This window comes from Lactuca virosa, chromosome 8 (genome assembly GCF_052849685.1).
Source record: "Lactuca virosa cultivar CGN04683 chromosome 8, Lactuca_virosa_CGN04683_v6, whole genome shotgun sequence".
NCBI lineage: Eukaryota > Viridiplantae > Streptophyta > Magnoliopsida > Asterales > Asteraceae > Lactuca > Lactuca virosa.
The window spans coordinates 79,812,885-79,827,537 of record NC_136433.1 but is presented as its reverse complement, the minus strand read 5'-3'; the positions used below and the strand labels follow the sequence as shown (position 1 = coordinate 79,827,537).

At 32.6% G+C, this 14,653-nt stretch overlaps 1 protein-coding gene and 1 long non-coding RNA gene across 20 annotated transcripts; both read right to left on the bottom strand.

Annotated features, from left to right (window-relative positions):
• Window positions 1-223: 223 nt before the first annotated feature.
• RUS3 (root UVB sensitive protein (Protein of unknown function, DUF647)) lies at window positions 224-3,548 on the bottom strand. Its single transcript, XM_079063252.1, has 14 exons — window positions 3,279-3,548; window positions 2,736-2,795; window positions 2,599-2,637; window positions 2,433-2,495; window positions 2,292-2,348; window positions 1,957-2,020; window positions 1,754-1,837; window positions 1,592-1,674; window positions 1,358-1,487; window positions 1,172-1,264; window positions 935-1,073; window positions 816-856; window positions 567-739; window positions 224-436 (listed from the first exon to the last, which is right to left on the bottom strand). The coding sequence occupies exons 1-14, from the start codon at window positions 3,465-3,467 to the stop codon at window positions 350-352; spliced, it is 1,302 nt and encodes a 433-aa protein (XP_078919378.1). The 5' UTR covers window positions 3,468-3,548; the 3' UTR covers window positions 224-349.
• Window positions 3,549-7,941: 4,393 nt separating this feature from the next.
• LOC145132496 (uncharacterized) lies at window positions 7,942-11,219 on the bottom strand. Of its 19 annotated transcripts, none has more exons than XR_013718087.1 (8): window positions 10,390-11,216; window positions 9,707-10,289; window positions 9,537-9,601; window positions 9,363-9,411; window positions 9,013-9,239; window positions 8,845-8,901; window positions 8,483-8,595; window positions 7,942-8,264 (listed from the first exon to the last, which is right to left on the bottom strand). It is a non-coding gene; the product is annotated as an uncharacterized LOC145132496 (long non-coding RNA). The 19 variants fall into 19 exon arrangements; XR_013718089.1 differs by lacking the exon at window positions 9,363-9,411 and having other exon boundaries at window positions 9,707-9,786; window positions 9,886-10,289; XR_013718094.1 differs by lacking the exon at window positions 9,363-9,411 and having other exon boundaries at window positions 9,537-9,786; window positions 9,886-9,936; window positions 10,226-10,289; window positions 10,390-11,215.
• Between the last annotated feature and the right edge of the window lie 3,434 nt (window positions 11,220-14,653).

Below are 14,653 nucleotides of genomic sequence, written 5' to 3'. Positions count from 1 at the left end.
GGCATTGTTGTAGAAAATTAGAAAAAATGTTCTACAAACTTCCATCATTTTTTTAATCTCTTGATACCTCATGATCTTTGTAAAACTTTTATGAATCTTGGGTCAACCTTTGTTTATGGTTCTTACAATTCTTTGTTAATTTACGGATATGGTCCCTGTAATTTTTCCATAACACATTTAATCCCTAAAACTTTTTTTTTGTCACCTTTTTCATATACCACAATAGACAAACCCAAATTCTCATATAACCATCCTCAAATCACGAGTAATAATGCCCATTTAATCATTAAAAAACGAATTCAATTTTTGCTAATTGATTGATTTTGTGTGAACAGGTGTCATATATCTTCTAGTTTATCTTTTTATGTGTCCAGTTTGCCCTCCATACGATTGATGATGACAAAAGACGCTCTGTTTTCCAACCACACGATTGAAGCTGCAAATTAAGTAAAAAAAAAAGTAGAGATTAACATTTAACAGTTAAGTTATGCATCTATTTTTTATGTAAAAATTAAAAAATAGTACCAGTTTATTAATCGAATCATTTTACACAAAGTAAAACATACCTTGAAAATAAAGTCTTGATAATGTTTGTTCATCCACATTTGGCTTTTCTTATCATCTAACAGATTTGCCATAACAAGAGCATGCATGAATCCCTTCATCACATCTCCACTACTTGAATCTTTATGCACAACAATGCTCACAATTCCTTTATTCTCAAGTAACAAGTATTTTCCTAAAACTCCAAAAATAAATTAATTAATAATAATAATATCCATATATTAACAAAATATAATTAAACCTCAACCAACCTTTTTCATACTCAGATCCAGCATAACTTAATAGCTCCTTCCTGTTTAATTATTAACAAATTAAAAGACTATAAGGTGAGTTGTAATTCCCTATTAAATAATAATATTTAATAACTTACATTTCCAGGGTGTTGAATGAGGAAACCCTGACACCTAAGCGTACACATGTATACAAAGATTTTGTATTTTTTGAACTCCAACTACTCATCCATAAAGGCAACACATGCTCCAACACAGAGACCTCTTTTGGAGACAAAACTAAAAAAAATGCAACATACTTTAATTTATTAATTTATTAATAAACTATAATATAATGTTGTAAATGTAATAGAGAGAGAAATGGAAATCACCATTACCTTCACCAGTCTCCATGAAATGCAACAAAAGAATTGAGCTTCTTTCACAGTTTAATGTGGTGAGATTAAGGCACCTAACAGCTTTGTAATTAGCTACAAAACATATAATAAACTAGTTTCAGTAAAATATATATATATATTTTTTTAAATTAGTTTTTTGCAATAAGAAGTAGAAGCATAACTAACCATACATGTGGAAGATTGTGAGGGACAAAAAAGAGAACCATATAATAGTTGAGTGTCCCATTGTAATGTGTGCAAGAAGCATCCCTAAAGCCATTCCAATCATTGTTGCCACTGTCTCTTGGCTTCCTTCCTATCATATCACTCAAAGTATAAATATTTTTATTTATTATTTTATTATTATTATTATTATTGTTTTGTTCTTATTATATATTTATATAAAATCAAGAAAACTACCTTTGCAGATATATCTGCTGCGTTATTCTGAAGAGCAAAATGTTGGGTCAAAGCAGCTCTAGTTGCTCCACTGGCAACACCAGCTAAAGCAACACAAAAAGGGTATTTTGGTCATATTGATCACAAGGGTAGTAAATTACACAAAGTTAAGTGATTACTTACTGAAAGATCTTGACAAGCTTCCTATACAGACAATGAATATAAATGCCGAAGGGAACAATGGAGAAACAAGGTCCATCAGCATTCCTGTAATGTTGGTAAAATTATAATTATAAATAATATTACAATTTTAATTTCTTAAAGTAATGAATATCAACAGGTATTATTTGAATCATTGAATGTAAGGAAAATAAATGGACCAATACCAAGATCATTCATGAGATCTGCAACAAGACGCCACATTTTGGCATTGCTATCTAAGTTTGAGCCCTGAAAAGAAAAAATAAAAATAAATCTCATTCTCATGTATAAATGTTTGTTGTCATCTATGAATAGATGATTTACAGACCCCTTGATGAATGAATATAGAAGTAGAACACCCTATGTGAAATGTTATGAAAGAGATATACAGTCGTATAAAACTACATGGTCTTCAAGTGAAGCACATAAATATTCAAACCAATTACTTTTTTTTTTTTTTTTGTATATAAAAAGATTCATATATGAGTAAGGATGGGCTATAATGAACAGAACTACACACCTGGTAGAATGTGAACATGACACCTCCAAGCATTCCAGTTAAATCCCTCAAAAACCACTGCAAGAGTTCCAGTTTTGAAGCAAATGGACAACATCACCAGTGATTTATAATAATATAAGACTTGATACACAAAGAATATACCTGAAAAGTAGCCCCAATTACAGTTGCTGACTTTTCCCCAACTCCTATAGCACTTAAAAGAGCCTAGTAAAGTGATATGGTGAGTGAATGATGTTTGAACACAAATTTTTAAACTTGAAATGATCATAAAGGAACTAAATTTAATAGTACATAAAAACTTCTTTACTTGTGTAGAAAGCATGGTCCTTATGTATGTTGAAAGGCCCTATCAAAGACATTGAATCCATTAGAATACTTCCTATGAGAATTCCAAAATTATACTAAGGCACTAACACTTCCAAGAAGCAGCTATGGATCTCAAACCTGCAATAAATCCCATGTCTGAAAAGGGATGTAATCTGGAGTCACACTGCTTGGAAATCCCTGCATCCACAGAGGAGTACAGCAGATGTAAGAAACTTCAAGTGAATAGGACACACAGTGTTCAATTCATAGAGATTTTGAAACCAAAGCAGCGCAACAATGTTCAATTCATAGCATTTGGTACTCGTGTGACCTATTTATAAAATTTCCACAAAAGCTAATTGACAAACAACTATGGATATCAATGTTAGAGTGTTTCAGCTCAATATCAAGCTAGATACCTTTCTCCATAATCAACCTAATGATATTCGATTATAATTAGTACTCAATTCATGGAAATAAACATACAGGTATAATCGGACACCTTCAGCTGTGGATCAATGTTCAATGGATTTTGATTTTGCTCCAACATATGTAGATTATTTCATACTGATTCAAAGTAGAGATTGGCTCATAAACTAATTGGAGCCGCATATAACTGAAGTATGCGAAATTGGACGAGAACATTAGAGAATAGAATGTGGCTTGTTTGTGTTATATTACCTCTGGAACAAATGCCTCGAGGAACCTTCGGGAAAAAAGCTTGAATCGATTGCCATGTCTTTTCAAGGTGAAAGACAAAGGAGAGGAAGACGGAGATATAACGGCCGTCAACGACAGTTTATTCGAAGAAGTCCCGCTCCATTCTTCAACTACCATTTGTGACTTCACCTTGTCCATTTCTTCTTCCATAGCCGCCGAATGATCGACTTCTTCGGCAGAATTTTTCTCTCTTACGACGAGATCCTGATTCTCTCGAAACGAAAGTTGACTTGTATACAACGTGAGACCAATTATTCTAAATTTTAATAAACAAATTATTAAATTATGTAATAAAGTTATTTTTTTCTAATAATATTTTAACTTCTTGTCTAACACAATCAGAGTTTTTTTTTAAAGAAAAAGAAAAACTAGTCATTATTTTTTAAACTTAATTAAATTTCGAGTTTTGAATGTTATTGATGTAACCCGGAAAATTGTCACAATGCTAAATGGGTCGGGATCTCGGATGTGTTCTTCGTTGCCGTTAGTGAGCCTCAATTTTATTCTTGTTACATTCATAAACGGAATCGTTAGAGTCGCCCCAGAACGTGGGTCCTGGGAACGGCCTCCGACGATCAGGTTAACGTCGATATGAAATGAGGTCGGGTCCTTTGAGTGGAAGGAGTCCGATTGTATGGAGAGAGAGAGAGCAAGAGAGAGAGAGAGAGAGAGAGAGCGAGAGAGAGAGAGAGAGAGAGAGAGATTACCTTTGGAAGTGTCTCCCAAGCTCTATATATATAGTGTCGGGATTACCTTCTTATCTTGGGGAGTAAGTTTACAATTGTGCATTGGAAAGGTAAGTGTATGAGTTATACCTGAGGTGATGGATGTACCATTTTGTCTTGGAAATGAGCAAACCGGAATATAGCCGAACCATAGCAAAATGGCTGAACCATAGCAAAACGGCCGAACCATAAGGAAATAGCTTAACCATCTTTAAATGGTCAATGAGATATACATATCAACATTTATTATTATTTAAAGGTTTTTTCATATGTTTATTTCATTTATATTTATATGAAATGACCACTCTATCATTTGATAGAGCCATGGTTGATGACTCGATGTCGTCCATATCTTTTTTAACCTATTTCAATGATTTTGTGGGTTTGATGTCATCCTCAATGTTGTTTTATTATTTAAAGCTTAATATCAGGATTTTTATTAGATTTTTGAAACTTAATCGAATACTTTCTTAAAGTCTCTACGTAATATAGGAGCTTCAACTTTGCAAATTCGACTTCGAAGGACTAAAAACAATGAACAACCGGATAATTTTCTACTGCGACGCTTTTAGTTCCTTATATTGTTGGTTTCCAACATGTTTTTCTAAAAAAAATGCTTCAAATTATGGTTTCAAACACAAATAACAAGTTTAAAACACAAAGGTTTGGAAATTCCGACAATTTTAGAAGTATCTTTTCAAAAAGTTATATTGGCCCGACCTGTTTTTATTGTTAACCATTAGTGTCCCCCACAATGAAAATTCTTAGAACTGCCACTGCTCTCGTTCCTTTCTTCAATCGTGCGCCACTAGTAACCATATACGTTCAAAGATGCAATTTTATTATTGGAATTTGATTTTGAGTTGATTGGTGAATTGATTTTTTGGTTTGAATCGATTTTGTTGCAAGTTAAAGTTGATAAAGTTGATTTTAGATTAGTTTTTTGGTTGTGTTGGTAGTGAATGATGGAGATGTGTGGTTGTGATGGTGGTAAATGATGGAGATGGTTGGTTGTGGCGGTGAATAGTGGTTATAGAAGGTAGTGTTTGTTGTCGAAGGTGGATGGTGGACAGTGATGGTGTGAGTGGATGATGTTGGTCCGTGAAGATGACCGTGATATAATTTAATGGTAAATCGTATACAAAAATATTTAACGGTAAACTATGTACAAGTAAAAAAAATAGTAATCTGTTATACTCAGTCAAAATGGTAGGTTAAAAATAGCCCGTATTACTAAAATAGTGATTATCGTGGATGATTTATCAATAAGAAAAAATATATCTAGAGTTTCACATATTACATTGTTACTCAAATAGACACACATATGCAATGACCCCTTGCCAAATATACTATTTGATCGGAAAATGGACTTCTATATTAAAGGCATTTTTAGACTTTACTCATTTTTGCATCAATGTTTTTTTTATAAAATCGTTCTAAACCAAACACTTCGGGCGTGTTCGGCACGAACCTTTTGGGAGCGTTTGAGAGCTTCTAGCTTCTAGCGTTTGACAAAACACTCCGTTTTGAACAGAAAGTCCGTTTTGAACAGAAAGTCTTGTTTGGCACTATAAGCTTCTAACGTTTGGTTTAAACAAAACGCTCCAAATACAAATATTACTTCATGTAGCGTTACAAAGTCCTCTTTTTCTGTGAAAATGGTTTTTCAAGATCCCTTAAAAAATATTTTTTTGGTAGAAAAAATATTATAATTTTCTTAACAATATGAACAAAATCACATTTCCGCAATATAAACTTGTAATCCAAATTCACACTATAAAAATTACATTTCACAATTAGCCATTGAGAATTATTTGTAATCCAAAACATCTTGAGGAATAATTAAAAATTTTATTTTTTACAAATCATGAAGGCTAATGGCTATTTTAGTCTTTTTTTTTTTCAAATTCTATCTTTACCTATACTATGTGCTCCCGATGGTGTTTGTTTTCAACAGTCCCAATAAAAATTCCAAAACTTGTATTTTTAAGGCTTTAATAAAATCATTGGATCTTGTTTTCTAAATCAAATCAAAGGACCAGCTTCACATATTCTTCTTCAAAAACCTTCCATGGAATCGATTTATCCTCTAACCACCAATTTCCTCCTCTTTTAATTTCATCAAATTCCATAACAAATGAAAAGGAACTAAAATCCTTAACAATTTACCAAAATTCAACAAATATAAATCTAAAAATTAATAAACAAATAGTGATTATGTTTGATTAAAATACAAAAATCAATGGTAAAAGTTCAAATAATTCAAAGGTCCTCCTCAACTTAATTAGATTTATACTTAATTAAATTAAATCTAGTTAAAACTCAAAGAAATAAACACTAAACCCAATGATCTATCTCACATTCATAAAACACTAATCTTTCTTATCCAAACTTTGAATAACAACCAATGCTTTCTCCATTTGTTCTTGTTATTCCTCAATCTTGAAATGTGTTGATCTTTTCTGCAAGAAAAACCATTCCTAATATATCAAATTCACAATGAAGGATCTGAACATCAACCAAAATTCAGATCCACTCTCTGATTGATGGCGTGAGCTATAAATTTCTTTTATCCAAGATATATAGCTCACGCCATCAAACACATAGTGGATCTGTACTTCGGTAGATGTTCAAATCCTTCATTATGAATTTGATGCATTAAGAGTGTTTTTGTCAACTTTTATAACATGCTTGTTTAGAAGGCACTTGTAGAACAAATGTGGTTTTGAACCTAAAAAAGGATGAAAGAATATGAAAATTATATAACATGTGATAGTAGCTTCTCTTCAACTAATAAGATCTGCAAGTGATATATGTATTGCAAGCATCAACATGGCAAAATAGCATATAAATCTCATTGGGGAATTTTATCGAACATCTGGTATACATAAAAATGGAAAGATCGGAACTGAAGCCCATATTGTAACCACAATGAAATCAATGCAAAAACTGATTAGAACCCAAACCGAAGCCTAAAATACCATCCATGTTTCATGCTTATGGGAAGAAGGAAGACCTTCTTACCAGGTGAAAAAGATTCAGTTTGTAAAGCAACAAAATAGTTTGTCTCTATTGGGATGAGGTGGACGACGAGGATGACGATTATTTATCCTCAACACCGTGAGTCTCAAAAGGTAGTAACCAGAGATTTGATAGCGACATATACATAAAGGGAAAGTCTTTTCCTCCAAAAACTGATTTCGTATCTATCTTCATATATGTAACAAATATACAGATGAGAAAAAGATATGGCAGAGAAAGGGAAATCAGTCTGGACAAAAATCACGTCAACATTGAACAAAGAAGTTGATCTCCCTTTTCATGTTTCTGTTGGATCATGGATGCAAGAGAAAGAAAATTAAACAGAGAAGCAAATCATAGAAGTAGAAAGCTTTCAGATAAGCAGATCACAGAAGTATAAATCTTTCAAACAAAAGAAAATGGAAGAGAAGTAAATCGCCACTATATCCGCAAATCCCCAATATGGTTTGTTCCTTTTTCGCTTTACTGTTCATCATTTCCCTCATTCGCCTTTCCCTCGCCTAAAACCCAAGGAACTACTGTCGTACCCGGGCGGTGGACAGGTTGACAAATATATAAACAATATATTGATTTATCTTAATTTTATAGCATATTATTTTCATTCTTTTCTATATTAGTTATATACATGACAAATCTATCCAATTATCTTTCTATCTTTTGAAATAATATCTATAATTATGTTGCACACATAAGATAAAATAAACAACACAGTCAATTTAAGACTAAAAAACTGAAATATTATTAAAGTCAACATTCTTATAACCAACATCCTACTTTCATTTCTTTCTATTACAAAATTCTACTTTCAATGTTTTCTCATTAAGACATTGTTCTTTAAAAAATATACAATGTTGTAATAAGAAATGAAAGTGTGATGCTATAATAAACTTTCAATTATCACAGCATCTCACCTTAATATCATCTTGATTAAAACCATAAAAGGGTACTTGTTTGCAAGGCCTCACATAGTACATCATTAAAATGGGGTTTAGTTTTAAACCTTTTCTTTTAACTAAAATCTCCACGAATATAAGTCTTAAAAGCTTCTCCAACAACACCTTACATTTGATAAACAACACCAACCCAATTAATGCTGATTTCACCATAGGAAGCAAGCAATACTCCAAAACGCATTATTTCCGGTCATGTAGCTACCCCTAGAATGAATGATGATGTGTATCTGTAAAAAAACAAATAAATAATAAATAAAAAAGGAAAATATTATGACCTTTTTGATTGAATAGCATACAAAAAATGGATGTTAAACCTTACATTTCGATAGTCATTCCATCCTCAACTTTGTAAAATTTGTGAACAAATTCAAGTTTTGTTATAGGTTTGCAGAAGTTGTATATTTAAAAACATGGATTTTGAAGAAGATAATAAGTATTTTATTACCATGAGGATTTTGATGAGTAGAAAGCAAAGCACAGAGGGTCCAATACAAACAACAATCAATTCCGCAGCTAAAGAAGCAGCACCACCGAGAGTAGAGACTGGGAGATTGATGGCTGCACAAAACAAACCACAAGATTTTATTAAATGACAAAACTACCCTTTCTCTTCTCTCCTAACATTTTTCAATAACAAAAGTACACAGGAAATGTCAATTTCATAAAACTTTACATATTTGTTTCCTTGCTTTCCAACTGAAATACACAAAAAATAATTAAAACATGACATTTTTTTCAAGCTGTTTGATAGCCAATGACATGCATATATCAATAAAAAAAATTCCCAGAGATAAATGTGATGCTTACCTGAGCTTTCATGGCAACAGCATGGCCTCGACCAACACCAAGTGCTGAACTTTTACCCTTAAACCAAAAAAAATTACATTATTTATATTTTATAAACAATGCTAACAATATATAAAAGAATTCAGAAGCTAAAAAAAATAAACTATCTAAGAGCATTCCGGAAGTAACCTTAATTATAGCTTCCAATCACTTGAACATATCTGGTATGATCATTTCACATTTACTGTTACGATACTGTTACTCTTAAAATGGAAGTGAAATGAATCTACACATTCTCAAGTTGTGAGATCTTTCCATCCTGTTGATAATAATCAGGGCCATTGTTTTTGTAAATAAAGTAATTCAGAAAATGACGTGGCTGAAACAGGACCTTAAGATCAGCTTTAGAAGCTCACCTACAAGGTGGAAAACACATCAATTGACGACTCCCTTTAGGAAGCTTTGGCATATACTTGAAGTATTAATAAGAAAAAAGATATTGAAGTAATAAAAGAACATATGAATTAGAAATTCATTACCCCGACAAAACCATCTTTCATAAAAGACATCCCTTCTTTGAAAAGCTATCTAATTTTTTTTTAGATGTATAGAATAAGGAGAAAACGAGTGTGTAGTAGATCATATCCTCATTTAATTGAATAATTATCAAAAACAAAAGTAAAAGAAGAAATGCTGGAAAGATAATTACTTACTTTAACATCAACAATTATCACATCGGACTATAAGAGGGAACCATAAGTAGTTTGAGAATGGTATTCTGCTTGACAGAGAGAATAAAATGAGGATTTATCAACAAAACTTCAAACACCAGCTGCTCTTTTTCATCCTCCTTATAAATTATAATACTTTGTTATATAATCACCTTGCTTCAACAATGGCATGTACAGTTCTCTATTCCTCTAAACTCCAATGACCAAATTTAGTATCAACACTTCTTGTTAGCTTAAAATACAATTAAAGATTAATTGTGACATATGTAACAGAATAAATTATCAAAATTAATAAAAAAATTACACGCCCATCTGCATTAATTAATAATACATGATATTAGCTACCACTTTTTTCAACGATAGTAGGCAAACGATGTTGGCCCTGTAACAGCATTACAAATAAACATTGAGCTTAGATTTTACACTTTATGCAAAAAAAAGATAGCCCAACTTCAATTATATGCCAACTGCATACTTAATCAAATAATATAACGCTTAATATGGAACATCATAGGAAGTAAATGAATATGGATTTTTATCCAACACTTGGTGGGACAAAATAAGTGCACATATAACACAAACTCTTCTCTGTATCTCTTCAATCCCATTGAAAACATCCTCAAAACTCAAAATGCATTGTGATAAGAAAAACTATTAATAGGAGTACGTACCTGAGAGAAGTTCATATTTGGTGGTGACAGGTGTATAGTTGGAATCGGTTCATAAAGTACAATACTGAAAGAAAGAGAGAGTGAGGCTTTCGATATGATGAAGGAACACATCAGTCAGCTGAAGAACAAATTGATCGGAACATTAGAAAAAGAGAAATTGATACCTAATTGGATGCAGGAGAAATAGATAAAGGTTGTGCCCAGTTCGTTCTTGAGTTTAATGAAAAAGCTGGAACTGTTAGCTACAAACAACACAAGAAAAAACCACAATCAAAACTTCCGTTCACTAAATCAATTCCACTGATGCTACAAACAAACATATTTTAATCATAGAACCCTAAAAATTAACTTAATATCACATTAGATCATTTGAATTGCCCTTTAGTCGAATTTCCCAACCCACAATCGCCATCAAGATCAACAATACAAGTAGGTGGAGGTTCACATATTTATAAGCAATAAAATTGATGTGGATCAAGGATGAGAAACGTTTTCGGTCGTGCTCCCAAGAACCCAAAGAAACTGATTAATGAAGAGTGAAGAGAAGAAGCGGGAAGAAAAAATAAAAGCGGACAAATGAGTCGTGGGGTTTTATGTAGGTAACTGTAAATGTAAAAAAACTGCAATGAAGTGGGAGGTTAAGAACGTGCTGCGAGGTTGAAGACGACTGTGCGGCTCCAATAACTGAAAAAAACCTGTAAATGGCGTGCTGGGAGGTTGAAGAAGCAGTCGGATGATGGCTTCTGCGGTTTAGGTTAAGCGTCGAAGAAGGACGAACGTGGGAAATCAAGGTGAATGAAGATGGTTGAAGAACGTGGAGAAGAAAAGGATTGAGGGAGTTGAGGGTCTTTCTTGTACTCCAATCAAAGAAACATTCACACACAATCGTGTAGCCAAGAGAGAAATAAGGGGGAGATCGTGGGAGGGGTCACATAGAAGCGGAACGTGGGAGGTAGGGGAGTCATCGACAGGAAGCTAAAGGGAACTGAAAACTGTAAATGTTGAGTTATTACGATTGAAAGTTGGGGGAGTTTGAACGGCTAGGATTTGGACGTCGGTTTTTCCACTCACCGTCGTCAATAGAATAAATAATGAGTGGGAAGGTTTCTCACTATTTTGTTTTTTTTTAAATAAAATTAATTTATTTTTTATGATTTATAATTTTTAAATTAATAACAACCAAAAAATTTAATTAAAAAGAAAATGCATTTCATTAGTTAAAATAAAAGTTACAATAAACCTAAAGTTTTAAAAAGTTGAAAATAAAAAACAAACAAAAAAATCAAACAAACCAACAACAACCTACGAAAAATATTTTTTCATAATTTTTTCCCTTTTCTTCATCACGAGCTCGAGAGTCGGTCCCGAAAGATGGTTGGTGTTTTCCATCAAGAACTTCATATCCTCCATTTCTTGTCTCTCAGCCCGTTCCTTCTTCCTTGCTTCTTCTTTTTCTTTGTCGAACGTCAAACGTTCGGAGAAATTAAGATTATATCGATCAAACGACGCTGTTATTTTCCGCATTTCGTCAAGGTCCATGCTAAAATTCGATGCACCCGAAGAATTCCCTTTTCCCTTCCTCTTTGCTTTGTCCCTGCCCATCGGTCGGACAATTTCTTCTAGCTCGAGTTCGTCGTCCTGATTTAAATCTAGACCGACCCGAGCATCGAAGGAAATTGTGTAACCACTAGAGCCCGTTTTCGTTCTCTTTGATTGTTGGACTCCAAAAATAAAATTTTGCTCGTATTTTTTCCACCTAGGACATCGAATCAATAATTTCCATCAATCGTGTCACTTGAATGGTTTTCCGACTTCCTCAAGGTAGAATTGCAAAGCTTCTTGAAGTATTTGTTCGTCGCCTTGGCCGATTTTTCGTTGTGTTTTTAGGTTGTTGTACAACCCGTTTATTTTTGAAACCCCCTTTGCTATTTCTCGAAACTTCGAATTCAGTTGGTGTTTCGTACGGTAGTCGTCACCTTTTTCTAGCTCCTCCTGAAACCGTTCTAAATTGCGTAACCAAAAATGTTCTCCCGGTTGTGCATTTCCATGAATCGAATCCTCAGAAATGTCAGCCCAAGCTTTTACCAAAACTAGCTTTTTTGTGGAATCCATGCTGTCGGCTTTTGTCTTCCCGGTTGTGTGACACCCTCGCGCGCTTGTTTTTACTTTTACGTCGTTGTGGGGGTGGTGTGGGTTGAGTTTCGGGAACCATCTCTTCTTCTTCCGAGTCATCCAACGCATCGACAATTTGGAATTGTTGTTTGGTTTGGGTTTGAGTTTGGGGTTGGGTTTGGATTTGAGGTTGATTTGGCGAATGTTGATCGGGAAAAACAACAAAGTTTGAAAACATTTGCGGAGTAACATTTGGAACTTGGATCGGGTAATATTGTCTAACATTTTTGTATTGAAATTGTAGTGGAGATTGAATGGGAGCATCGAGTTGGGGACGATAAACTCCTTGTGATGATGAATCGATAGCAAATATGTTTCGAGTAGGGGTGCTTAAACTCGAACCATGACTTTTTTTCCTTCGATCGGAAGTTGGGGTTTGATTGTCGGGATTTATTATTATTTTTTTTTTTTGAAGAAAATAGAGGGAGTAGAGGTGTTGTTTTGAATTTTGATTGAAGGTAAATAGTTGAGTACTTATAGATGTTTAAAAATGTAAAAACAAAAAAAAAACCAAACAAACAAACTAACTAACTAACTAACAAACAAACAAACAAACAAAAAAATCACTTTTAATGCATATAGCCGTTTGTAAAAAAAAATAACCGTTAACAACGGCTACTTCAAAAAGAAAAAGAAAAAAAAAATCGCCTAATAATCGACGGAGAGAGAACGCGGCAAACCCTCCCCTCTTCGGTTCCCGCACCACTGTTTCCCGCACCGACGGTCCGGTGTTCCGTCGTGCGGGAATCGTCCCACTCCCTCTTCCCGCGATGATTATGTCTGGTCTTATGAAAATCCAGAAAAAAACCAGTTTGGAAACTATTACTCTGTTCGAAAGAACTTAACTAGACTTTGGAACTGAACTAAAATCAGGTTTCAATTTTTTGACCCAAGAATGTTCATATTCATACCAACCTACAAAAAATATAAAGCGATATCTATGTACACATGTGTTAGGAAGGAAGTCCGATATTAACTTATTAGAGTGTCCTCCTTCTCAATCCAGTCCAATTCAATTTTTTTATTAAAAAATTAATTTCTTATTTCAAAAAAAAAAAGTTAAAAACTAATTTCCTTTTCTTTTCTATCTATATAATCCAACAGTACTTAATTTTTCATACTCAGCCCAACCCAACCCAACCCAAATTATATATATAGGGTTAGGTTATTTTGTTTTTACTAAGTATTGTATTCCTGTGAAATTGATATTGAGTCAATCATTTGGGATAATTTAAGTAAGGGTTCTATATTTATTAACCAATTAAAAATAATCAATTTAATCACACAAATTTCAACATAAGGGTATTTTGGACAATTAACTATATTTAAAAAAGAAAATTTTCATAAATTTAGGGATAATTAAATCTCCTAATTTTAAAATTCTGGAAATTTTAAACTAATTCAATATTAATTCCAACGTATTTTTATAATAACCGGATTTATTTTATCAGAATGACATTTTGTTAGAATGATATATTCTATGAGAATGTCAGAATACATATTCTTATAGAATACATGTTTTGATTGAATGAAAGAATACATATTCTTATAGAATAAATATCAGATCATATCATTTTCAAACGAAATAAAAGTCAAGGACAATCGTTATCAAATGTTGGTTTGTTTCTCAAAGATCCAGTTTTTTCACATGGACAATTGTATGTTGCATTATCTAGAGTTCAAAGCAAAGAAGGAGTAAAATTATTAATTTTAGATAAAGATGGTAAACTCACAAATAAAACCTCCAATGTTGTTTATAAGGAAGTTTTTCAAAATTTGTAGCCAACTTTTTTGTAGCATATTTTATTCATTTTTAGCAAATCACACTTAATCTATCATATTACTTTATTTATTTATAATTATGTATTGTTTTTTTATGTTAATTTCATTACACACATTGGTAATGCATCATCTGCGTATGTCCAACAAGAATCATGCACCAAAAATAAGGGTTTTCAAAAATCTCCATTTCTAATTAAATACTTATCATTTAGTTTGTAATTAAATACTTACAAATCAAAAGGTTATTGAAAAATGCAATATTACAATTCATAAGTTATCAAAATTAATGAAATATTATTTTATTAAATAATTAATTTTTAAATTCAATTAAAAATCAACACCTGTGGGTTCCACGGGTTTTAACCTAGTATTCTTATAGAATGAATATCAGATCATATCATTTTCAAACGAAATACCAACATTTTTTGATTGAATGAATTTTCTAAGAATAACAAATTTTTTGATACAAGTTAA

Coding starts and splice junctions, on each gene's coding strand:
- RUS3 (XM_079063252.1), bottom strand. CDS start 3,467: ATGGAAGAAGAAATGGACAAGGTGAAGTCACAAATGGTAGTTGAAGAA. Junction 2,796..3,278: donor TCGAGGCATTTGTTCCAGAG/GTAATATAACAC, acceptor CTGTGGATGCAG/GGATTTCCAAGCAGTGTGAC. Junction 2,349..2,432: donor TAATTGGGGCTACTTTTCAG/GTATATTCTTTG, acceptor GAACTCTTGCAG/TGGTTTTTGAGGGATTTAAC.